The following is a 24,837-nucleotide window of genomic DNA, read 5'->3' as shown; positions in this document are numbered from 1 at the left end:
ATGAGGGCCCCAGTGCCTGGCATTTGGAAGGCATTCAGTAAATATTTATTGACTTAAAGTGGCAGAAAGGCACAAGCCCAGACATGCATTGCAATATCCATAAGACCTAAAACCAAACTCAAATGGAATTTGCTCAGATGTGGTGATCTGAGCAGAAAGCGTGAGTTGCCTTATTCATTGTGGAGCTGTAGGTGGAGTCCATACCAGCCTGTGTGGGAGCCTCTAGGTCACCCTGGGATGGTGCTGGCTCATGGCCTGGGCTGAGAGCCAGAAAGGGGCACCACCAGCTGCTCCTCCTGAGAGACAGAGAGGTTGACGGCCTGGGGGAAGGGCTAGAGATGAGAAAGTGGCATCAGCCTGTAATTTCCAGGGATGGTGGGAATGGTTGCTGTAGGTAGGACCTTGTGGGAGGAGATGTGCTAGGGAAGAAGAACCTGCCTTCAGCATGGAGCAAGTGCTCACGTCCTGCTTAGTGGAGCATCTCTTGTGGGGGCCTAAGCTCAGGGACCTGGCCCCTCTTGATGTCATTGGGCCTGGGGTTTACAGGATGCCCAGGCTGAGGAGGAGATCAAACAGGAGATGAATACACTGCAGCAGAAGCTGAATGAGCAGCAAAGTGTACTCCAGCGTATTGCTGCCCCCAACATGAAAGCCATGGAGAAGCTGGAAAGTGTCCGAGACAAGTTCCAGGAGACCTCAGATGGTAAGATTTTTTTTACCCCTTTTACTTTTACTGTCTAAGGTGAAGACAGAAGGCTGAAGTTACAGCAAGGGCCTGTTACACATCACAGTAGCTCCCATTTTTATCTGCTTTCTGGAAACTCCCAAGAGCCTTAAACAGTAGGGGTTAGTTACCACACTTGTCTTACAGAGCAGAAAACTGCTGAGGTTCAGAGAGGGTCATTGGCCTACCCAAGGTCACACAGCTGGTTGCTGGTTGAGCCCAGGGTAGAATTCATGTTTGTGTGGCTCCGGGCCCATGTTTCTTCCTTTGTGCTGTGTGGCTGGCCCAATGGTTACAAGTGGTTGTGGGGCCATTTTCCTGGGGTCCTTCCCAAACATTCCTCTCCCTTTGGGATGTTCCTGCTCTGTGAATTGTCATTTACAGGTCATTCTTGCCAGGGCGTGATCCTCAGCCTTGGCAGAGCCTGGGCACTGAGGAGTCACCTGTCTTTCTCTTGTGGCAGAGTTTGAGGCAGCCCGAAAGCGAGCCAAGAAAGCCAAGCAGGCATTCGAACAGATCAAGAAGGAGCGCTTTGACCGCTTCAATGCTTGTTTTGAATCTGTGGCCACCAACATCGATGAGATCTATAAGGCCCTATCCCGCAACAGCAGTGCCCAGGTAGGCTGGAGTCCCTTACCCAGCTAGCCCCCACCATCACGTTGCCCTGCCCTTTAGGCCTCCTGTCCCTGTCCTCATCTAGACCAGACCCAGATTCTGACCCATCTGCCTTCTCCCTAGGCATTCCTGGGCCCCGAGAACCCCGAGGAGCCCTACCTGGATGGCATCAACTATAACTGTGTGGCTCCTGGCAAACGCTTCCGGCCTATGGACAACTTGTCAGGGGGGGAGAAAACGGTGGCGGCTCTGGCTTTGCTCTTTGCCATCCACAGGTAAGGCTGCTCTTCCCAGGGCAGTTGACGGAGAGACTGAACTGAGGCCACCAGAGGCTCTGGTGCCTAAGGACATGCAGAGATCTGCAGAGGTGAAGATGTTCTGGTGGAATCTGGATTGCGTCCCTGTTTCCCTACCTACTACAGCACATCTGGCCTTGGTTTCCTGGACCTGTCTTTCCTATCCACCCTCATCTACTCAGCATGCCCTCACTGGCCCCCGCATGTATTCAGTCCCACCACCAGGCTTTTGCTTACATGGTTGCTGGCTAATTAGCCCTTTCTATGCAAATCTAGCTTGACCATCACCATGCCTTCACATCTCATTTTCCTCCTAGTGTTCCTCTAGGAAGCCTGCTTTGACCAACTGTGGCATACCCTGACCTCCCCCTCCTGAATACCAGTAATACTTGAATCTGACCCCCACAACTTAATACTTGATTGTACAGCATCATTCAGTGAGCATTTCTTGAGGGCTGCTCTGTGCCAGACTCTTGGGGGATTAGGGACACAGATGTGTCAGACATGGTCTCTGTCCTTGAGGAGCTCATGGTCTAATGAAAGCCAGATGTGTAAACAGTGAGCTAAGTGTTGTAACCGGGTGAGTGTGTATGTTGTGGATGCACAGAGGAGGGACACCAACCCAGCGTGGGGGAGGGTGTGGGTGGCCAGGAAAGGCTTTCGAGGGCAGGTAACACTTGAGCAGGAAATGCAAAGGATGAGTGGAAGTTAGCCGAAGACACCAGGAGGTGTTCTAGGCAGCTGGGTGCCACATGTGCCAAGAGGCAGGAAGCCACAACAGCATGGTGCAGGTGGGTGGGGTAGACCTCCAGGTAGCTTGGACAGAGTGGTCAGAGCCTAGGACAGCTCTATCTCCCCAGCCGGTCTGGAAGCTCTGGAGAGAACCATGTCTTCTCCTGGTTCTATAGAATCCTGGAGCACAAGGTTGGTTGCACAAGAGGGTTCAGTTGGTAAACTGGCCTTCTGGGGCTCAGGCAACATTAAGACCTGGGTTTTTTAGTCTCTGAAGAAGTGGAGGGTGATGCTGGCCTGTGAGATGGGCCCTGGGGCTATCCTGCCTCACCCCTGCCCCCATCAGTGTCAGCTCACCTACTGGTTCCCTCCCAGCTACAAGCCAGCCCCCTTCTTCGTCCTGGATGAGATCGATGCTGCCCTGGATAACACCAACATTGGCAAGGTGGGTGCAAGGAAAGTGGGGCCCGGGAGGGAGGCCCCTAGGTTGGGGCTGGGTTTCAGGGAGCAACTCCTGAGTGTGCTCTAGCCGTTCCTGCTGCCTGCTCTCTGTGCCCGGGAGGCTGGGCCCAGGGCCATCCATCCACGCCGTGCTATTTCAGTGGCCTCTCAGGCTCTCTTCCCCCTACCCTCCACCCCTTACCCCACCCTCTGCCTCTGGTTCTGACTGGAAAACACAAGGGAGTGTTAGGGTTTCAGCCCTGCTAAGTGCCTGGCGGCCCCTCCCACAGGTGGCAAATTACATCAAGGAGCAGTCGACTTGCAACTTCCAGGCCATCGTCATCTCTCTCAAGGAGGAGTTCTACACCAAGGCTGAGAGCCTCATTGGAGTCTACCCCGAGGTAGGGCGGGCCTGGCTCAGGAGCCAGCCCCACTCCCTGCCTGACTCCCCAGGGCAGGAAGGGAAGGCTGCAGTGGAGGGCCATGGGGGCGGGGGAGCATAGGGACTCAGGACCTTGACAGCCATCTGGGCTTATTGGAGCCCTGCCCTAGAGGCTTAGCCGGCCCAGCTGGGCAGGGCTATTGCGTCTGGGGACAGGTGGAAAGGCCAGGCAGAGGAGCCAGACAGCAAAGAAAAGGAGGAGAATGCAGAGGTAGGCAGGGAGAAAAGGCACATGGGACTGAGCACATCCTCACACCCAGAGAGAACCATTGCCTGGGCTTTGGGCAGGTATGTAGGGAGGAGGGTTTGAGGCCCCCGGTCCTGGGGCGCCAGACCCCCCCCCCTTAATTCTCTCCTTACAATTTCATTTTTCTTTTTCTCCCTCCTCCTTCAGCAAGGGGACTGTGTGATCAGCAAAGTCCTGACCTTCGACCTCACCAAGTACCCAGATGCCAACCCCAACCCCAATGAGCAGTAGCAATAGTTCTGCCCTCCTGCCCTGTCTGGATCCCTAAGCTTCCCCTCTCCCAATCTCTGGATATTTGGCTCCCAACCTCCCCTTACCTCCTGTCCCTGTTTGGTATAGTCATGGGATTTAGGCATTGCTGTCAAGCACGAAGAGGAACAGAGGTGATATTAGGTCTGGAGCAAAAATTCCTGAGCTTCAGGGAGCATCCTGGCCTTTGGAAGGAGGTGCTGAGCTGAACTGAGCTGAACAGGGCCATCTGTCCATCCCCTATCTTCCCCTCTCCCAGACCTCCCCCCTCCTCCCTCCTCCCATCACCCATAATCATGGGTTGGGCCCCTTGCATCTTGCTTGTGTGTGGGTATGTATGTGTGTATATATGTGTCCGCATGTGTGCATATGGGCGTGCTTGCAAAATAATAAAAGATATTGGAGATCCATTTTAGAAGGAGCCTAGGCTGAATTTGATTCCAAGAGAGCTTAGTATGACAGCACCCCAGAGCTGGGCAAAGGTATTCAGGACCTCATAGGAATCAGTCACATGAAATTGCCCTCATTCACTCATTTGTGTTTTTGTTCATTTGTGTATTCATCAGACATATATTTGTCAGGCTCTATTCTAGAAATACAGAGCTAAATCAGATATGGTCTCTACCCTCCTACCAAGGAGATGCAGTGGGTTCATGGTTTCTCGTGGTCAGCTGAATCATATTTATAGGTACTTAGAGTTTGAGAAGAGGATGATCACCTCCAGGCTTCCTGGAGAAGGTCACATTTGAGCTGAACCTTGACAATTGGTAGGATTTGGTTGGGCACTAGGAGTGGAACCTGGGCTCTGGGGACAGACATTTGTGGGTTCTAGTCCTTTTTTTAAAAATCACTAGTTTGATGTTGGGCAAGTCATTTGACCTTTCTGTGCCTCAGTTTCCTCATCTGTAAAATGGGGCTAACAATATTACCTACCTCATAGGATTTAATGATGTCAAGCTCCTCACTGGGGGCCTTATCCCTGCTTGGAGCCCACTAGGTGCCAACCCCTCAGAATAAAAGCCTTCTCATACCTGGACCCCTGAGGGGTCTGATCCCAGTTGTTGGGGATGGAAAGACTCTCCAGATCTGGGAGATGCTAAATGCCTTGGTTACTGAGAAAGTTCCAGGGCACTGATGGGGTTTACCCGGTAAGTGAAGGGCTTAAGGAAGCCTATAGCTTCAATCATGTATGGTAACCAGGTGCCTGGGCCCCAACCCGGGTCATGAGGAAGTCGGGGAGAGGTAGCCTGGGCCACATCCCGGCCGAATATGTGTGAAGTTCCTTCTGGGAACTAACCTGTGTCAGCTGCAGGGACCGTGCAGAGGCAGCAGAGCCTGCTGCCATGAGGTCAGCCTATGCTCGTTCTCATACACTGTCAGACCATCACCTTGTCCTGATTGTATACCACATTCTTGTTTCTTCAAAGTTAAATTTGTTCTGATTACTCAAGTGACTCATGAATCCATTCTCTAAGATGTCAGATTTATAAGTAGAGCTAGCCTTGTTTGACTACCATTGCCCGTCCCCTTCTAAACTGCTGTTATGTTTGTTGTACATCCATCTAGACAGTTTTAAGACTTTGACATATATGAGCTCATTGAAAATATTGTGTATTTAATACAAATGGTATATTGAGTCGTTCTGCAATTTGCTTTCCTTGTTTAACAGTTTTTGAGATCTATGCATGTTTTTGCTAAATGTAGATTCAATTCATCCTTTGTAATTGCCATATGGAGTGCCATCATATGACTATCACATCGTATCCATTTCTTTTGTGATAGCTAGTTAAGACTGTTTTCTCTTTTTGCTATTACAGAATACAACACAGGAACATTTGTGTGTGTGTGTGTGTGTGCGTGCGTGTGTATATGAGTTTATCTAGGGTTGCTTCCTAGAAGTTGAATTGCAGAGTCATAGACTATTTATATTTTTGTTTTAAATAGAGGCTTCCAAATTGCCCTCCTGTACTATTTACTCAGTCTTTTTCTTGAGGTTGTCTTAGGTGTAACATTGTTATCTACTTGAGTTTCATCCTAAGTAGTGATATCCATGAAACCATGGATTTGATATGCTAATTATGTATTTTTCTAATACATATTGAAAGGCATAACTCAAAATAAATTTGTCTTTGTTCAACCAAAGAAGTCACATACCACCAGTGGTACATGTGCTGTAGTTTGGGAAATGCTGGCATATCTGAAAGCACAATTTGGGAGTCGCCCTGGTTCAAATCCTAGCTGTAGAAACTTGAGCTCATTACTTCACCTCCCTGGATCTCAGTTTCCTCACATAGAAAAGGACTTAATCTGTGCCCTATTTGCAGCCATGTAGGGAAGATGAAGTGTGCTGGAAGGAGTTTGGCTGATACCTAGATCATCCCAGGCCTTTCAGGGTAGCAATTGCTATTTGCCCCACTTTACAGATGAGGAAACTGAGGCCCAGGAAGTTTAAGTGACCCAGCTACCAGGTAACAGTAAGAATTTGAACCCAGGCCCCCCCCAATTCAGTCTTGTGCTTTCTCCACTACAAGGGTGGTTTTCAACCTTGGCTGTGCACCAGAATCACTTGTGAAGATTTTTCTTTTTTCTTTTTTAAAAATCAAAGCAATATATACACCAGGTAGGAAGTAAAATAGTACAGAAGGGCTTACAATGCAAAGCAGCTGTTCCCTGCTGCACCCCCACATCCAAAGGATGTGGAGCTCCTTGCTCTGGTCCCACCCCTGGAAATCTAATTCAGTAGGTGTGGATAATAATCTGGATACCTAATTCTTACCTCACATGGTAGAAAGGATTAGATGAGATGCCTTGGACTAAAGCCTGGCCCACAGGGGCACAAGTGCTGCAGAGCACTTAGGTCCTAAGGATCAGAGAGGTGAAAGGCTTTGTCCTAGAACCCAGTGGGTCATTGGTAGAATCTAGGCTTCAACTAGGAGGGATCTCTGCTTGCCCAGTGCTTTCCCACTGTGCCGCCTGCTTTCTATCATCACAAAGGAGCATGTGCTCAGTGAAGGCTGTGCTCAGGTGAGAGCTTATGGCACAGTGTGTTTCCAGGAGTAAGCTAGATCCAAATAGAATCCCTAGGACTTGTTGGAGGATGCTAGGTTGACTCCCTTATACCCTGGACCCAGTAGCCTTGGTCTGGGGAGTTGAAGGGTGCTCCATGACCGTGTTTACCTTTAACTGGGCACTTCACTCTGGGAATCACTGTGTTGCCCACCAGGGACATAAACATGAGTCAAATCTTTACCCCACCTTTGAGGAGCTCACTAGTTAGGGGAGGCAATTCCTAGAACAGCCGTTAAGCATGCAGTCTGATAGCCCTCTGATAGGAGTGTGGAAAAGGAAGGGCCTGTAGCTTATACAGAGGTTCAGGGAAGGCATCCTCTAGTCTAGGAGGTGACACCTGAGCTGAGTCTTGAGAGCCTGGTAGGAATTACCTAGTTGAAGTGGAAGGAATTTTCAGGGAGTGGGGACAGTATGCACAAAAACTTGAAGACAAGAAACAGCAAAAACAGTTGAGAAGTACTGAAACAAGATTTAACAGAGTTCAGATTTCTTTCATGAGACAGTGTGGTTCCCAAACTGGCTATGCACCAGAACCACGTGGAGCACTCTGGGCTCCATCCTCAAAAAGTTTGATTTCTGTAACTGGGGTGATGCCTCAGGATCTTGAGTGCTTAGAAAAATGAGCACATGACTGTAGGGTATAGCCAGCTTTGGGAACTGTAGCCAGAAGGCAGTGTGGGAGCCATGGAATGGTTTTAAGCAGGATTGGGTTAAATGTGCATACTATATGCTCCCACACCTGTAGTTTCCCCGTTGGCTCAATTTCTCACTGTGTGTTTGCTTGTTTTGTCTCTGAGTAAACAGAAAGCACCACAGGGATGGGCCTGGGGTTATCTTGCTACTGGCATATCCCCAGCAAAAAGCACAGTGCCTGATCCAAAACAGGCACCCAATAAATAGTTTTTGAGTGAATGAAAATGTGAATGAATGCATTTGTGATGGAGAATGGAGACAGGGAGATCAGCTAGAAAGCTGTTGAAAAGCCCAGGAGCCCTACTCAAGGGCAAGGACAGTGGGAATGGATTAGAGGCAATAAAAGTGTGAGCCAGACTTGATGACTGAGGATTACTGGATGTGGAGGGTGACTGAGAGTATAGAATGAGTGCCCATCAGTAGCCTAGATTCCTACCCTATTCCAGTCATTCTCTTTCCTCATCCATCTAAGTCAGAATCTCCTTCCAGCCTCAGCCACTGGAATTCTTCCCTCAAGTTAGTTAAAAGTTTCTGTGTGTTGTGTGGTCCCCTCCCTCCCCCTCTCCCCCAAGCCATTGATTCATTCATCCAGTTCAATAAATCTTGGCTAAGCACCTCCTGTATGCAGTGAGGCTCTTCCAAGCCAGGACTCTGACTCCCTCTTTCCTACCTCAAGAGATGTTTTTGAGGGCTTCCCCAGGTAAGACTCCCATTCCTTAGACAGTAACCTAAAGTGAGATGCCCAGATGTCAGACCTGTAAGGGAACTTACAGACTTTGTCCAACCCCCTCCTGAGGCCCTGGGAGGGGAAGGAACTTGCCCAAGGTCCCATTACTAGAAAGTTTCAGAGCCAGAAGTGGAACCTAAGTTCCCTTTCCACATCACCACTAGAGCCTTGATCTCTTCCTTCACAGATAGGACAGGCAGAGGTGGCCAGGGAGAAGGTGGGACTTAGGTTGGCCTTGAAGGTTGGTGTACTGAACAGGCCAAACAAGAAGCTTGCCAATTACACTGCCCCCTTCTGGAAACCGTCAGCAAACCTGCCATGCCCACATCCCTTCTAAGGGGTTTCTTAAGCATGAGTTGCCATGCTCTGTACCATGTGACCTCACAGTCCTGGCCACAAATGGTTTGGGATAGTATCTGACTCAAGGACAGCCAATCTCTAGGCCATAGCCTATTAGGTGGACGGGTGTAAGAACTCCACCTCATAGGGATGGCCTGTATCAAATGGCCTCCAGGGAGGCTAAATGTGAGGCATTCAGAAGTGAACTATTAATTAGCATTTAGCAAGACAGAAGTGGTGATGGATGAGGGGTGCTAGAAGCTGAACAGAAAAAGCATGGAGAAAGCTGCAGGGACCATGAAACATTTATATCATGAGAACATGGGGCCACAAGGTAGCAGAAGCCATGAAGCAGCAAGACAACATTGGGCCAAAAGGACACAGAAGCCATGAAGCAATAGGAGCCACAATGTAGCAGGAGCCATGAGGAACAGAAACCATGAGACAAAACCCTGAATGTGAGATCCATGAAGCAGCAGAAGGCTTGAATGACAAGATCCAGGAGGCAGCAGAAGCAATGAGACTCTCAGAGCCACAAGGTAGCAAGGCAACAGGAATCGAAGAGGCTGCAGGAATGACCAGGCAAACAGAAGCTTCAACACAAGAGAAGCCCTGGATGAACTGGAACCGAAGCCCTGGAAGCCAAGAAGCTGCAGGAGCCAGGAGGCCAAGAAACAATGAGGCCCCCGAAGGCCAAGCACTAGCAAGGAGGGTAACAGGAAAAAAAGAAAAGAAAGAAAGGTAGTCTAAGTAGCAGTAGGAAGAGTACAAATACAGCCAGAAAGAAGTTGAGTCACCATTTTGGGAAGCACTAGAGAAGGGAGCAACAGATGCCTGCAGCTGAGGGGGTGACAAGCCAGGCTCTAGAGCTGCTTTGGATCGTGAACCATTTTCGAGTTTCTGTTCCTCCATGAGGCTGCCTGTGTAGCTGTTTTTGTCTTCCTTATTTCCCTATGAATGCTTCAATAAATCTCCATCACTAACCTGAGTGTGTCTGTTCTTGTAATCTAAAAGAAGTTAACACTGGTGTGCACTGTAGATGGGTGGAAAGCAGGGCAGAAGGTCTTCCACGTGGGTTTGAAACCAGACACAGGTGGGAAGTCATTCTTTCTTTCACATCCTCACTGGCACAGGCACTTCTCATTCATTTACATACTGGCTTCTTTTTCTCATTTGTTCAGCCACTTCATCTGTTCACCTATTAGTGGTATTTTCACGTATTCTGCACTCAGGCATTGATGTAAGTATTCACTCATTTGTTGGCTCTTTTGTTCTTTCTCGGATCCACTTTGTCATCACTTTTGCACCCATTTGGTCAGCAAGCACACATTGAGTTCCTGCATTATGTCAGGCCTTGTGCTAGGTTCTGGGGATGAGATATACTCCCCAGAGTCTAGGAATTCACAGTTTAATTGGGGGCGCAGGTGAGTGCACCAAAGGGGAGAGATTATAGAGCAGAAGTCTAGATGAGGCAGGATGAGAATATAGGACCATTCCTCTTTGGGATGGGGTAGGATGGAGGGAGTACTCAGGCAAGGCTTTATAGAGAAGGGGTGCTTGAACTGAATCTTGAAGGAAGAGTTGGTATTTACCATGTAGAAAGGGTAGCTGTAGAATATTCCGAGCAGAAGAGCTGCCTAATTTAAGTTCTATGAAGAGTGTGGAAGTGCATGGATTTTGGGAGGAATGGATATTGGAAAAAGTGGTAAAAACCAGGTAGTCGAGCTTAGCTTTGACCCTGTGGGCAATGGGAAGCTGTAGAAGGGTTTGACGGAGTGTAGCTGTAGAAGGAGAGTGGCGGAGTCAGATTGGTATTTTAGGAAGATCACTCTGGTAGCCAGTGTGAAAGATGGTTGCAAGCATGAGATACTGACCCAAGTAATATACTTGGGAGAGAGAACATCTAAGTATTATAATTGCGGGCACAAATGAGGACTTGGGAGTCCCTGAGGAGCGAGGAAAAAGTTCTACCAGGGGGCCAAGGAAGACTTTGGAGATAGAATTTGAGCTGAGCCTTGAAAAATAAGTAGAGAGGATCCCAACTTGTAGACATGAGGAGTAAGCGCTCTCCAGGCCTGGGAGATGAAAACAAGCCAGGAGGTGGGTGTAAATGGGATGACTGCAGGCTAACAAAGCTTGCAGTTTGACTGCAGGAAAGCTGCACAGAAGGGAGACTGCAAGTTTGTTGAAGTTTTTTTCTATTCTGCCGCCATTAGGTCTGCAGGAACAAGGGAATTTGGAGGAAGTAGTGGGCAGGAGTGTCCTTTTTCTGTGTTTTTAAAAATTAAATATGTGTTCATTTTAAAATAGAAGTAATGCAGGCACATTATTTAGAAGACATCAATAAACTTAAATCAGTTACAAAAAGTGAGTTCCACAGCCCCACTCCCACTCTACCACCTTTCGTTATTAGCAACCACTTTTATTTAGTTATTGTGCGACCTCCATTTCTAAGTATTGTGTTATGTGAGCATTTGTCTTTTATCAATTTCAGACATTAATCCATTGGTATCCTGCTATGACAAATGATTCAGATTACACCAAGTTCAATTCTTGTCTTACCTGCTTCTCATATAATTTAGTTTCTGTACTACTTTTCTGAATTTAAAAAGCACCTTTATTTCATTTTCCATGACTTAGAGACAATATTTCTTAACAACCAGAATTTTGTTAGATGAGAATGTCTTTTCTTTTTTACACCTTCCACTGTCAACCTCCCTAACTTATATCATCTGGTCTTTTATATTGTCAAAATTGATAACGTTGAATTCTGTAATCATGATTAAGATTTTTGGTATGCGTGTTGTCTGTAGCTTGATAATTTGATTTGGAAAGTTGAAAAGCGGTAAGTGATTATATTAATATAACTGTAAATACTGTTCACTGAAGAAGCCATTTAATGTACCTTTTATAATTTTTCCTTGTAGTTTTTCATTTTTCCCTCACGTTTCTAATTCTCTTTTTATCTTTCACTGTTTTTACTTTATCATATATTCTAATTTTTTTCTTCTCAAAAATCTCTATTACATTAAATATTCCATCAAGCCTACTTTTTCCCCCCCTCCAGGACATCTTCCTGGAGCCCTCTTATACTCTTCCTCAAATCTGAACTAGTTGCTCTCTAGGTCTGATGCATGGGCTGTCATTTTGGAACCTTCCTTCTCTGCTTTGCTTGTTCATATTCACTATTTGTTAGTTCTCAGGGTTGGTTGGTTTGTTTTTCTCATTATTTTGATGGAGCGCATCCTCAAGTAACTTTCTCAGAAAAGTTTGTAGGAGTTAGATTTCCTGTCTTTGCATGTCTGAAAAGATCTTTATTCCATCCTTATATTCAGCTATAAAGCTTGAGGTTCAACATCATTTTCCCACAGAACTTTGAAGGCATTGCTCAACTTTCTTCTAGCATCAAATTTTGATGATAAGCAGTCTGATAACAGTCTGAGCCTCATGGCTTTATAGGTAGCTTTCCCTGCACCTTTTTTTTTTTTTTTCTCCTTCCAGGATCTCAATGATACAAATGTTAGATCTTTTGTTGTAGTTTCACGGATCCCTAAGGTTCTGTTCACTATTTTTTCCAGTCTTTTTGTTTTTCAGTTTGGGTGATTCTATCGTTCTCCAAGTTCACTAATTCTTTACTCTGTTTTCTCCATTTTGATGTTAGCCCAATCCTTTGAGGTTTTTGTTTTGGTTATTGTAGTTTTCACTTTAAAATTTCCATTTGATTCTTCTTTTTATCTTTTTTCTTTAATGATAGTTTCTATTTTTTAATTTGCTTTAAGCATGTTTCTAATTGTACATTGAGGCATTTTTATGATGCCTCCCTTGTCAGATAATTTTTAACACCTCATATCAGTGTTGGAGTCTATTGAGTGTCTTCTCATTTCAGGTTGAGATTTTCTTGGTTCTTGGTATGATGAGTAATTTTCTGTTGAAACCTGGGCATTTTGTTTCAGCTTGCCTCCTCACACACTGTTCCAGCAGTGAAAGAGGGGACACTGCCTCATTACTGCCAGGCGGGCATGGAAGTCTAGTTTCTGTTGACAACCGAGAAGGAGGGTTTCCTCGTTCTTGGGTGGGGAAATGGGAGTTGCAGCTCCCTACTCAAACTTCTCTGATAACCACCCCAGTAGGAAGGGAGAGGGGTGACTTTACAGCCAGTGAGGGTAGAAGTCTAAGCTCCACACTTGGCATTTGCTGATGGAACCACAGTGTTTTCTGTTGTGTTGTGCTGGAGTGGAGTTATCTCATTGCCACTTTCTCTAGCACCAGGTCTGGGGTGTGTTGAGTCAAAAAGCAAACCAAGGGAATTCACCACCATGTCACTTCTGTGCTGCGAGGGTCTCTCGCATGTTTGTCTTCTCTTCACTTCTCAGAGCCTTCTTAGGTTTATATACAATGCCTCAGGATTTTAGCTGTAGTTGGGGAGAGAAACAGGGAAAAGTACTTCTCTGCCCATCTACCCACCCCCACTTTAGTTATTTTTAAAAAATTATATTCTTGGTGTTCTGAAATTTTATAATTTTGTGTTTAGGTTTGGGGATTTGTCATTTGTAGTGTTGGGTCACTGGTTAGGTCCCTTCATTTTGAAGTACTTTAACTCTGGGGAATTCTCTATTTTATTGAATACATTCCTCCCTTCCAGTTTCTTTGTTCTCTCTGGGAACTCCTGAATTGATCTTTTGTAGTTTTTATCTGTTCTCTCCCTCAATCTGGTTTTCCCTCACTCCCTCCCTTCTCTCTCTTCCTTTCCGGAATAGATTGAACTTGTATCTTTCAACTATTCTATCACATTTCTTTTTGACAATCACATTTTAAAATTTCCAAATATCCATTCATGTTCCTTTTCCTTTCTTACAGCATCCAGTTCTTGTTTAGTGGATGCACTAGTATCTTGACTCTCTGGGTACAGTAGAGGTATTTTTATATTTTTTTTTTTTTTCTTTTTTAAAAAAATGTGTTTCCTTTGTGGTTCATTTTACCCTGTTTGCTTATTTTGGTCTCTCTTAATTTGTGGCCGTTTCTCAAATGCCTGGTAATCCATGGTTGTATACTCATACTTAGGAATTTAGCAACAAATACCTGATTGGAAGCTCTGTGTATGGGGGACAGTGCTAGGTGACTGGTGGCTTCCCTTTAGGATGATTGGAGGAGAACTGACTGCTATGCTGCAGAGTCCCCAAATGCCAGACTGCAAAGATCTTTTCTCTGAGGTTCAGTTTTGTTAGTTCAGAACCCTCTGGGTTTTGTCTAATGGGTAGACACCTGGCTGCTGTGAATTGTACACAAGGGGTGGGTTAATGATTTGGTATACAGCCTTCCAATTAATCTCCCTGTTTTCAGCCAATATCTCACTCCCACTTTATATCATACCTGGCATTGTTAAGACCCAAGACATTCCAGGCTTCTGCAGAGAAAGATCAACTCCTTCCTCTGTGGCGTCATCTCCATGCATACTCCAGGCTATGGCTTCCTCCACCATGCTCCATCAGTTACCATTCCTCCATTACCTTCTATCTTCCAGAAATGTGTTGAAATCTCTCTTTTGCTGATGGACCTGCTCTCATTCTCTTCATCATTGTGTTTTTATACCTTTTTTTTAAATTCCTTTACTGTCATTTTAACAAGGTCTCAGGTGGGAGTGGAGATAAACACATGGTAAGTCTGCCATCTTGACCTGGGAATCTACTGGTCGATAACGGTTTGTTTTTAATTTTTCTGGTAATTATCTTAATATCTCTAAATAATATGCAGATTTTTCTATTTATCAACTTATTTATCACTTTTAGACATTATCTGTTGACTTCCTGCTATTTAAATCACCCAACTACCCTCCCATGTACCCAGTATAGCTCTATTATTAATTATAAAGCCTCTATTCCTTACCTTGGTACCTTTAAATAATGGACTTATACTCCTTTCAGTCTCTCAACTTCTGTCATTTATACTTTTATGTTAATAAGATTAATAGCATTTACATTCTGGGTCTATAACCATAATTAAGTCATCCATACTTAGCTGACAGATCACTCTAAAAGTTTAAAGTCAATAAAGTGTTGATGTTATTATAATTATGTAAATGTTGTTCCCTGCCGCTCCAATTAGTGTACTAGGATTACATTTCTTTTCTTATGCATTTTTTCCTGGTAGTTTCTAATTGCCTTTCTTTTTTCCTTGCATTGTCTGACTTTATCTTCTTCTTAAGTTGTTCCAAATTCTCAAGGAAAGTATAAAATCATTTGAATCCCCTTTTTTCCCAGATACCTTCCTCCTGGAGCCCTCCGTCTTCCTGCTCCAATTTGGACTGATTGCTCTGTAGGCCTGCAGCACAACTGTCATCCTGGGACGTCCCTTCATTACTCTTCTGGGTTGGACCCAATCTTTCCTGGACCCCATATCTTCCTCTTTCTTAGTTTACTCCTTTGTAGTGGACTTTGTGGTTATTTTCCAACATCCATTCCTCTCCTCCCCCACTGTGTGACAACTATACAATTTGAGTGGGGTCGACCCCACTGCCAGCTCTAGGTATAGTCCTTTATTGGTATAAACCAATCTGAGTATCACGCCCCCTTGCTACAGTGATGATTGGTTCAGGGATGATCCAGTCACACTGAAATTTAGGACTTCTGTTCAGTTTTTGAGGGAAGAGGTGGCCTATCTTCCCTTGGATATGAACAAAGAAGCATGTAGCAAAGAAGCATGCAGAAGGCCTACCTGAGGATGGAGCTGACAAATGAAGAAGGCAAAAGAATCACAGAGAAGTGGAACCATATTCCTGATCATACCATGCCTGAAGTCTGCCCTGCCTACGAACTTCTCAGTTAAGTGAGCTAATAAATTACGTTTGTTACTTAAGCCGGCTTGAGTTGAGTTTTATATTGTTTGCACCTGAAAGCGTTCTTACACTTTTTGCTGTCTCCTTTTGGAGAGGGAATGAGTGTGTTTTTGGTTATATGAGGCACTAAGTTAGGTGGAAGCATTTTTGTAGAGTAACATTGGGAAGAAGGGTGTATGTGGATGTCCGGCAAACAAAAGAGTGAACTCTAGTGGCTGCCTGGCATCTAAATCCTCATCCTGTTTGGTAGAGCCCCACTCCCATGAGTCTTGGTGAGAGGCAGGGCTCCACTTCCTACAGTGGAAACTGAAGGAGGTCAGAAACTTCCTTTCTCTGCCCACTGGGCACAAGGGTTGAATATACTCTGTTCATGGCCTTGAATCTAGAGTCAGCAGTACAAGGGAGACAGGAATATACGAAATTAACATATGGATGATAGATTAGGAGGATATATTTGCAATGTGCAAAAGTGGCAAAAGATTAATAACTAGAAAAGAAGATAGTAAGCCGAATAGGAAAATAGGCAAATGATACGAAGAGTAACTAACAGAAGGAGAATCTTGAATTTACACAAGGGGAAAATTGAATATATGAAGACATTTTCAACTCTGCTAATAATTAGAAAAATGAAAATTAAACTAACAAATCACTATAAGAATACCAACATGTAGAAAGTCAGATATTATCAATTACTGGTGAAGATGTGAAGAAAAGGAAAATCGTGGGTGGGAGTGATAAAGGTATTCCAGAGATTAATTTGGCAGTACTTCCTGAGGTTCAGTCTGTGCAGATCCTACAACATAGCAACTGCACTCCTGAATATATATTCCAGAGAAATATATTCCTGGGGAATTTTCACACAGTTCCTTAAGGAAATATAATTGAGGTTTGTTCTAGCGTTGTTTGTGTTTAGTGAGGAATTGGAAGCAATCTAGGTGTCCATCACCAAGGGACCAGATAAGTGAACTGTGGTATATTTATAGGATGGAAAATACAAATAAAAAGAAAGGAGCTAAATTTACTGTAGCCACACAGATAGGTCTCCAAAGCCCAGTGTTGAGTGAAAAGTTAAAAACAGCATGAGATTGACAGCATAAAACCATTTAGGTAATTGTCAAACAACATTGTCTATTTTTTTTTTTAAGATTTTATTTATTTGACAGAGAGAAATCACAAGTAGATGGGGAGGCAGGCAGAGAGAGAGAGAGGGAAGCAGGCTCCCTGCTGAGCAGAGAGCCCAATGCGGGACTCTGAGATCACAACCTGAGCCGAAGGCAGCGGCTTAACCCACTGAGCCACCCAGGCGCCCAACATTGTCTATTTTCATGGGTGTGCACATATCTAAATATTTGGAAGATGGATTGGAGGTGTATATACGTGAAATACACTCAAGTCACTCACTCTGGTGGGCAGTAGAATGGGAGCAGAGATGGGAACTGAGAGTGGAAAATAATAATTCAATGAAATAAAGCAGAAGAGGGGCCTTGAATGAACTGAGGAAAATAATGTGCCATGGATTGAAGAGCATGAGTAAGACAATGCTGAAGTTGACCACAAATAAATGGGACCAGACAGGAGGATAGTTAGAGTTCATCTGTAGTGGTGTGTGATGGTAGGAAGACCTCCGGGTGTTGTAGCAGTGGGGGTAGCAGCATTTTAACCTGGCTGTTCCCACAGTGTGCCTTAGCTATGGCTTCCATGTCTCCACGCTTCTGTGAACTACATGATAACCTTGTAATAAGTCCCTTTTCTGCTTAAGTTAACTAGAGTCAGTTTCTGTTACTGGCCTCCAAGAACCCTGACTGAGATGTCATGCATGTCGTTGGAGAACATCTTCAAGTAACTTCCTAAGAAAGGTAAAATTTGGGGTCTTTGCATGTCTGAAAATGTAGCATTATTTTATCTTCATATGTGGGTGACAGTTTGGCTTTAGAATTCTATGTTCAAAATATTTTATCTTATGCATTTTGGAGGTACTGCATTTAGCGTGTAGTGCTGCTGATTAGAAGTTGTGTGCTAATATTATTCTCATTCCTTTCTTGGTGACCTGTTTTCCTCACCTCTGGAAGCTTACTGTTTTCTCCCATCATGTGTTTTGAAATATAGTGATGAGCACAGGAGTATGTTTTGCCCCCATCTGTTTTGCTGGGCACCTAGTCGTTGGACTTTTCCAATCTGAAGACTCATGTTCCTCTCCTCTGAGAAATCACAGTTTGCTTTCTTTCTTAATTTTCTTTCCTTTATTTTCTCTGTTCTCTCATTCTGGGCCTCTTAGTAGTTGAGTGTTGAATCTCCTGAATGATGGTCTTTGTCTTTTTATTTTCTCTCATAGTTTCCATGTCTTTGTTTTTTTTTTTTTTAAATTCTGCAACCTGGGACATTTTCTTGAAGTTATCTTCTATTGTACTTTTTTTTCTTTTGGAAGTCATTTTAAATTTCTAAGCTCTCTTTCTTATTCTCCAAAGGTGCCTTTTTTATAGCATCCTTTTCTTTAATGGATGCAATATCTTCTGTGTATGTGTGCTTAATAGAGCTTAACTGGAGTCTTGGAGATTACATGATCATTACCAAGCCAGGAAGGAAAATTGTAAATGGATATCAAATATTAACCTCTCCAAGAGAATGGCACCCATGCCCCTCTGAATGGGGCTGCCTACTGGCTCTCTCTCTTCTTAGCCCCCAGCACTGATACCATGTGTGGGCAAGATGATCATCCAGCAATTGTATGGTTTTGGCCATGGGCTCAGATCTCCAGCTCTCACCTTGTCACCAGAAAAAGGAAGTCATTGTTCTATTCCCTACTCCCAGGCCTACATGAGGCAGTCACAATAGTCAGCAGCACATCTCAAAGAGTGAATTGTTTTTGACATTAAAGAATATGTATGGTGGAAGTGACAATCCTGTCTAGTTCTGTTTTTACAGTCTTTCCTTCAACAGGAGCCAACAGCACTCCAAGCTGGCATCTCTCTTGATGTGGTCCCTACTGAGTTATCTTCTGTGAGCAAAGGCCTGGGCAAAAATATGCACACACATCTCTAGGAACAAATAATTTTCAGGGACAGTCCAGTCCAAACCCATGTTTGGGACAAAAAATGAACTCAGTGGAAGCATAATGCTGTTAAAGGACACCCAAACCATGTCACTGCTCAGAACATTCAACATTTGAATCAGAGTGGATAACGTGCTGAATGCTTACTCTGTACCTGGCACTTGAATTACCTTCATTTCATGAAGAAGGAAAATGAGGTTCCCAGGTGTCGCTCACCCGGGATCACAGAACTAATAAATGGCAGACAGGAAATTGCACCAGGACTATCTAACCACAGTCACCCCATGTAAGCGCTACATGGTGCTGTACTGGTTTCCACCAGTCATGTTACGGTTAATGGTGATAGCACAATTCTCTGTAAGATCAGGGCGCGGATACCTGAGATGCCTTAGTCTAAGTAACAAACTCATTCTGGTAAGTTTGCTTCCAGGACGAATCTCCTTTCCTCTGGAGACAGAAAACTGCTATGAGCTTTTGGTTTTTTCTGCTTTCTTTCTTTCTTTTAAAGTTTCTTTCAGAGAAACCCTAACACTTTATTTCTAAATTTTATTTTTTCATCAAAGTAATGCTTGCATATGTTTAAAAAAAATACGGTGGTGCTGAAGAGCTTACAAGAAAACCCAGCAATACCCTGTCCCCTCCCACTGCAAGCCCCTGCTTCCTAGAGGCAACTACGTAGAATGATCTTTCCAGTCTTCGGTTGTTTCTTCTGGCATTTACCACTCCCAGCCCCCTTCCCCTTTGTCATCTCCTTGTCAGGGTGAACAGCCAGATACTTTCTTAAGCTTCCTTGCAGCTAGAGATGGTTATGTGTCCCAGTTATGGCCATGAGAGGTTTGCTGGGAAGCGGGGGGCGCTTCTGAAAAGGCTTTTGCTTTCTGAGACATGCAGAGCTGACACTGTCCCTTTCCTCCTCTCTCCCTTGATTAGAGTCGTGCTGCCTAGAGCTGTGACAGCAATCTTGTGACAGAGAGGGGATGAATATGAGGGTGAAGATGCAACATATGAAGGAGGAAAAAGTTAGAACCTGGTTCCCTGATGGCATCATTGAGCAGCTGAACCCATGCCACACTGATGTTAATAATAAATTAACTTACTGAAAAATAAATAAATGAATGAATGAATAAAGCCATATGTGTTCAAGGCACTGTCATTTTGGTTTTGTGTTGCTTGTAGCTGGAAGGATTTTTACTGAAGGACCACCATGTTTCTATATAATATATCTATACTATTTCTTTTTTTTTAATGGAAGTATAGTTGACATGCAATATTATATGACTACTGTTTCTTAACTTAGCAATCTGAGACATTATCTCAACATCTCTTTATAGTAGAAGAGGATTTTATGCCCCTACACGCACATGCCCCTGTATCCACCCCCCTCCTTCACTCTTCCAATATGTTTATATCCCAGTTTCTAGTAAATCAGTAGTTGCCACAGAGCCAAGAAATGTACTTTAATGACCTGGCTTTATTTTGCCTTTTTTTGTGTTCCTGAGCTTAATAATTACTTGGTATTGTTTTTTCACTTGAGATGGGCACACCCTTAGTTTTTCGCCTTTGCTTGATCAGTTTGTTCATAACGCTACTAGCATATTTTCCAGATGTTCCAACCTGCCAGCCTATTGAATTAAGAAGAAACCAATAGAAAGTTGTTTGGTTGGGAGACTGTATAAGACATAGAGGTTGGTCAAGGCCACTACTAGGCATTCCTTTAAGATGACTGGGTAGGGACCTGCATATTCTGCTGGAGGGCTCCTAAGTCCGGAAAGTGGAGGCTGTGCTCTGCAACTGTTTGATTTCTTTAAGAAACCCTCTGTATTTTGTTTAAGTGCAGATGCTTGGCTCTTCTGATTTTTGCCGACAAACACGGGAAAGGGCAGAGGGAGAGTGGGGGAGTCAACTGTTCCAACACATACATTCAATACTCCCCCTGTCAGGGGCTCTACATTTCATGCCTGCCATCAGGATAGCTCTCCTGTGCCAGAGTCTCACCAGGATTTTGCAGGGTAGACCAGGGCTCTCCGCAGGTCCCCCTTTCACATGTGGACTGTGCCCCTACCCTTCCTGGCCCTGCTTTCTCAGTTACCACTACTCCATCCCCTTTCTGCTTGCCAGAAAGTTGAAATATCACCCCCATCAATGGGACCTTCTCCAGGTGTTTTGTGTTTTTTTGTTTGTTTGTTTTTAAGATGTGGGTCTGTACACGATTCTTTTACTCTTATTTTATAGGGCCTCAAGAATTAGAGGAGACAGATGTGTTCTACCTTCTTGAATGAAAGTTAGAATCTGAATTTGTAGCTGCCCCAGATTATCTGGATATACCCCAAGTGTGTAGACCAACATTTGTGAACCACTGGCGGTGGAAAAAGTCTGGGTTTGGGAATCTGATGCATTTGAGTTTGAATTCTGACTCTCTGACCTCCTTACTCAAGTCACATTCTTGGGCCTCAACTTGTTCTTCTACAAAAAATGGGAATAATAATGCCTATCTGAGAGAGTTCTGGGAAGATTTCTTAGCTACTGTGTGTAAAGCATCCAATACAGGCCTTGGCAGACTGTAGGTGTTCAAAATAGGAGTAATGTCTCTTTAAAGTGGGAAATGTGATTGGAAAGATTTGAATTAGGTTTTAGGAGCGCCTCAGACACCAGGACTTGTTTTTGTGACGCTGAGGAGCCCTAGCAGGCTTGTGATCAGGGAAGTCACTTGAACCCAAAGAATATGTCAGATTGTTCCCTCAGCCTGGTGTGGGGAGGGAGCTAGAAGCCCTTGGACCAGCAGCTCTTGGGTTAAAATCTTCGTCTGCATCTGAGTTATTTGTAACCCGTTGTCATGGCAACAAGTTTGGCAAGAGAGCCAGTGCTGCGAGCTCCTGACAGTAGGGAGGGGAGGGCAGTGGGAGAAGTCGGAAGATTTGGAAGGGGGGTCGTCTGTGACCAGCGCCTCACTTTCCTCTGATCTGTCTGAAGCATTCTGCTGAAGATGAGGGTGAACGTCCTCCAGGGAGAATCACTGGACATTGGAGGGTCTCCTACTCAATCTCCTGATATTCCAGATGTGAAAAAAGACCCAGAGAGCTCCAGCAGCTGGCTCAATGCCACACAGTAAGTCAGGGATGGAAACAGGATTCGACCTTTTTAAAAAAGGACTCAGGGTCATGGAACTAAAGCATAACACACCTGGAGAGGACCTTTGGAAACATTTCATCCACCTTTCCACCAACACACACATGCTTTCACTGTTGTTCATATGGGAAACCTGGGACCCAGAGTGGGTTAGAAATGACTCAGGGTCGCATAGCAACTTGGGCGCTGACTTGATATCAGAACCCAGAGGCCTCAGGCCTCCTAGGCCTGGATACTTCCTGAGGAAGTGGCTCTCTCGGGTTCATGATTCAGAGAGGCTCTTCAGTGCTGACTGCCAAGATACAGCCTCCCAGGGTGAGATTCATTTGACTGCCTTGGCCTTTGACCCTCTCAAAGCCAACATGCATGTGTTGAGATCACACTTCCCCTTCCTGCACACCTTCTTCTTCTGCAGGTATGCAGTGTGGCCACTGCCAATGGCAATGCTGTTGCACAAATGGCAGCCCAGCCTCAGCCCTCCCTGGACCAAACCCAGCTGCCACACACTTCCCCCTCCAAATCTCCCACAGGGCTAGGCACTTCCTGAACATTCTTTTATGTGATTCATTCCTCACAATTATTCTCTGTCTCCTGAGTTAGCAGGTGGACATCTAGCCATATTTCTTTTCTTCTCTTTTCTTTCTCTTTCTCTTTCTTTCACTCTTTCTTTCTCTCTTTCTTTCCTCCATGCCCAAAGTGAGGCTTGAACTCATGACCCTGAGATTAAGCATCCCATGCTCTACTGACTGAGCCAGATAGGCAGCCCCAGCAGATGGAAATCGAAAGAACCAGAGGAAGATAAAACGACTGGCCCAAGGTCACATGGTGAGTCTTAGCCCGAATCCCTCCTTGTCCAAAAAGGTGTTTCTGCCTTTCTATCCCATACTAACTTCTCAGCCCTCAGACTTCCTCTTGCTATTATCTTTGCCTTAATCATCCCCTTGGCACTTGCACAATGCATTTCCCCTGTGTCCTCTGCCTATGTGCATCCCAATGCCCCTTTTCTCCTCACAGCCAATCCCCTCACCAAGTCCAGCTGATTCTCCTTTCTGTCTCTCAAACCCACCTTTTCTCATCTTCAGCCACTGCCTTGCTTTAGCCTCAATATCCCTCATATGAGTGACCCCAAGTCTATTTCCTGGCTTCCTGCTCCCAGACTGGCCATCTTCAACCTACTATTTTGCACACCAGCAGTGAGAGAGCAGTGATGCAGAAACCAACACATTGCTTTCTTCCTTTACATCCTACCAGTCCAAGTAGCATTAAATTTCTAGCTCTTGTTTGGCACTTAAGGCCGTCCAGAGTTCTGACCCCCCACCAAACCTCTCCAATCTCATCTTTTGCCACATTTAGCTTCACATGCTCTGCTCTGACCACTGAACTAATGACAAGTGGTTACTACAAGGTACTGGGCTTTCTCTTGTCTAGGTGTCTTTCCATGGAAGGCCTTTACACTGAATTCCCAAACCGAATGAACTCCCAAATGTCACTTCTTCCGAGAACCCTACCTTGATTCCCAAGTGGAATTGGATCCCGTCCTCTGGGTTCTCACAGTCCCCAGAACCTCCCCCTCTCCACCCCGTCTGCCCCCATGTGTTCTCCTAGCAGTTCAGAAGTTCCCTGAAGGCAGGAACTCTGTCTCCAGCAAAGCTCAGCACCTGGCTCCCTAGGGAGTATCAGTGACTAGTCATTGCATGCATTCAGGTGCATGAATGGTCGGATGAGGAATGGAAATTGGGTTCAGCCCTGTGGTTGCACAATCTTGCCTCAAAGGGCCTGCGAGATGTCACTAGTTCCTAGCAGGTTCCTCTGAGTTCTAAGGCATGGTTTCTCTGGGAGAGGGCGTGGAGTGGGTCAGATGTTTCAGAGTGAGGCCAAACCAGCCAAGTCCTGAGCCTGAAGGTGAGGCATGTTGGAAGAGAAGAGGTGCGATCTGAGATAGAAAGTGAGGGTGGCCATTGAGGTAGGTGTTTTATTTTCCCTCTTCCTTGCAGGTAAGGAAACTGAGACACATGGAGTCTCAGGTGACTGGCCAAAGCCACACAGGTAAATATGGTCATGCTGGGACTCCAACTCTGTTCAGCTCCAAGTCATTTTTCACCTTGTCCCCATTCACTTTGGAAAACAGGTTTGTACTAGTTAACGGTAGAGTTGTGTCTCCAACCTGGGTCTTAGAGAAACAATTGGCAAGGCAGAAAAGAAGGAAGAAGTCATATCCTAAACACCTGCTGTGACCTTAAGCTATGGGAACATCTAGAAGAGTGGGGGGATGGGGTGAAAAATGGAGCTCGAACATTTCTTGAGCTTGTTATCTGCTTGGGTCTCTCTGTACATAACCTCTTAACTCTTGAAGTAGCTCCTTTGTGTGGAAATTATTAAGATCATGATTCACCTCTGGAAAACTGAGGCTCCTGGAGAGGAAGTGACTTACATAAGTTTAGCCACCTAATAAGCAGCAAGCGCAGGACTTCCATAGGTATGTCAGGCTCCACAATGAAAGGGGACGAGCAAGGCTCCAAAGTAAATTAGATCATGGTTTTGCAAGGGACTGGGACAAGAGTGGCCAGGTTGAGAGCAGCCTGAAGACAGGAGGGACTGGTGGGGACGGTACTTTGAAAAGGAGGGGTAGAGTTTGGCTCTGGAAGGCCCAGAGCTAGAATTCAAAGCCCAGACTGGGCACTTTCTGTTAAAAAGTAATAACAAATATATAGTATATGAATGTATACTATGTATACATATATGTATATTATGTAATTAGTGTAATAATATATAATTATAGAGAGAGAATATCTATATATTATGTATAAATAAACATGCTCTCTTTATAGAGCGAGAACACTATAATATATATCTATATATTATTTATGTATATACTAAAATGTGTTTCTATTTCACATATATTAAAGAGAAAGTTTTCTGATGCTAGAAGTAAAATTCACTAAATACACCGAAGTGTTGTTTTGAGGGGGGAATGGGAGTGAGTGTGGGGCATAGGAATTCTAGAGAATAAATAAATAAAGTGAACAAACAAAGGAATCAAGAGGAGACAGGAAGGAGTCAATGATGATAATGAGCCTGGTCTGAGGCCATGAGGAACCTCAGCCACTAACAAGAAGTCCCCAAACAGCAAAGTAATTGCCCCTCCTTCCAAAAGTAATACATGTTCATTGATGAAAATTTTGAGGGGAAAAAAACACCCTACTGCCCAAACACAATCAATGTTAGCATCTCAGTGTATTTGGGCTTTATTCTTGTC

The 24,837-nt window shown here is 44.8% G+C and overlaps 1 protein-coding gene across 5 annotated transcripts in view; it reads left to right on the top strand.

Moving 5' to 3' along the window:
- The window catches only part of SMC1A (structural maintenance of chromosomes 1A), a 50,382-nt gene extending 30,784 nt beyond the window's left edge, over window positions 1–19,598 (top strand). For 2 of the 5 annotated variants that reach the window (XM_059158512.1, XM_059158514.1), the window contains 6 exons: window positions 547–703; window positions 1,188–1,342; window positions 1,463–1,614; window positions 2,743–2,812; window positions 3,099–3,209; window positions 3,645–9,557. In XM_059158512.1, the coding sequence (XP_059014495.1) occupies window positions 547–703; window positions 1,188–1,342; window positions 1,463–1,614; window positions 2,743–2,812; window positions 3,099–3,209; window positions 3,645–3,728 (729 nt within the window). In that variant the 3' untranslated portion in view covers window positions 3,729–9,557. Of the gene's footprint in view, window positions 1–546; window positions 704–1,187; window positions 1,343–1,462; window positions 1,615–2,742; window positions 2,813–3,098; window positions 3,210–3,644; window positions 9,558–14,831; window positions 17,263–19,385 lie in introns of those variants that run through there. The other 3 variants (XR_009350093.1, XR_009350092.1, XR_009350091.1) reach the window with 3 other exon arrangements.
- Window positions 19,599–24,837: the final 5,239 nt, after the last annotated feature.

Source organism: Mustela lutreola, chromosome X (assembly GCF_030435805.1).
Source record: "Mustela lutreola isolate mMusLut2 chromosome X, mMusLut2.pri, whole genome shotgun sequence".
Taxonomy (NCBI): domain Eukaryota; kingdom Metazoa; phylum Chordata; class Mammalia; order Carnivora; family Mustelidae; genus Mustela; species Mustela lutreola.
This window is presented reverse-complemented; position numbering and strand designations above follow the sequence as displayed.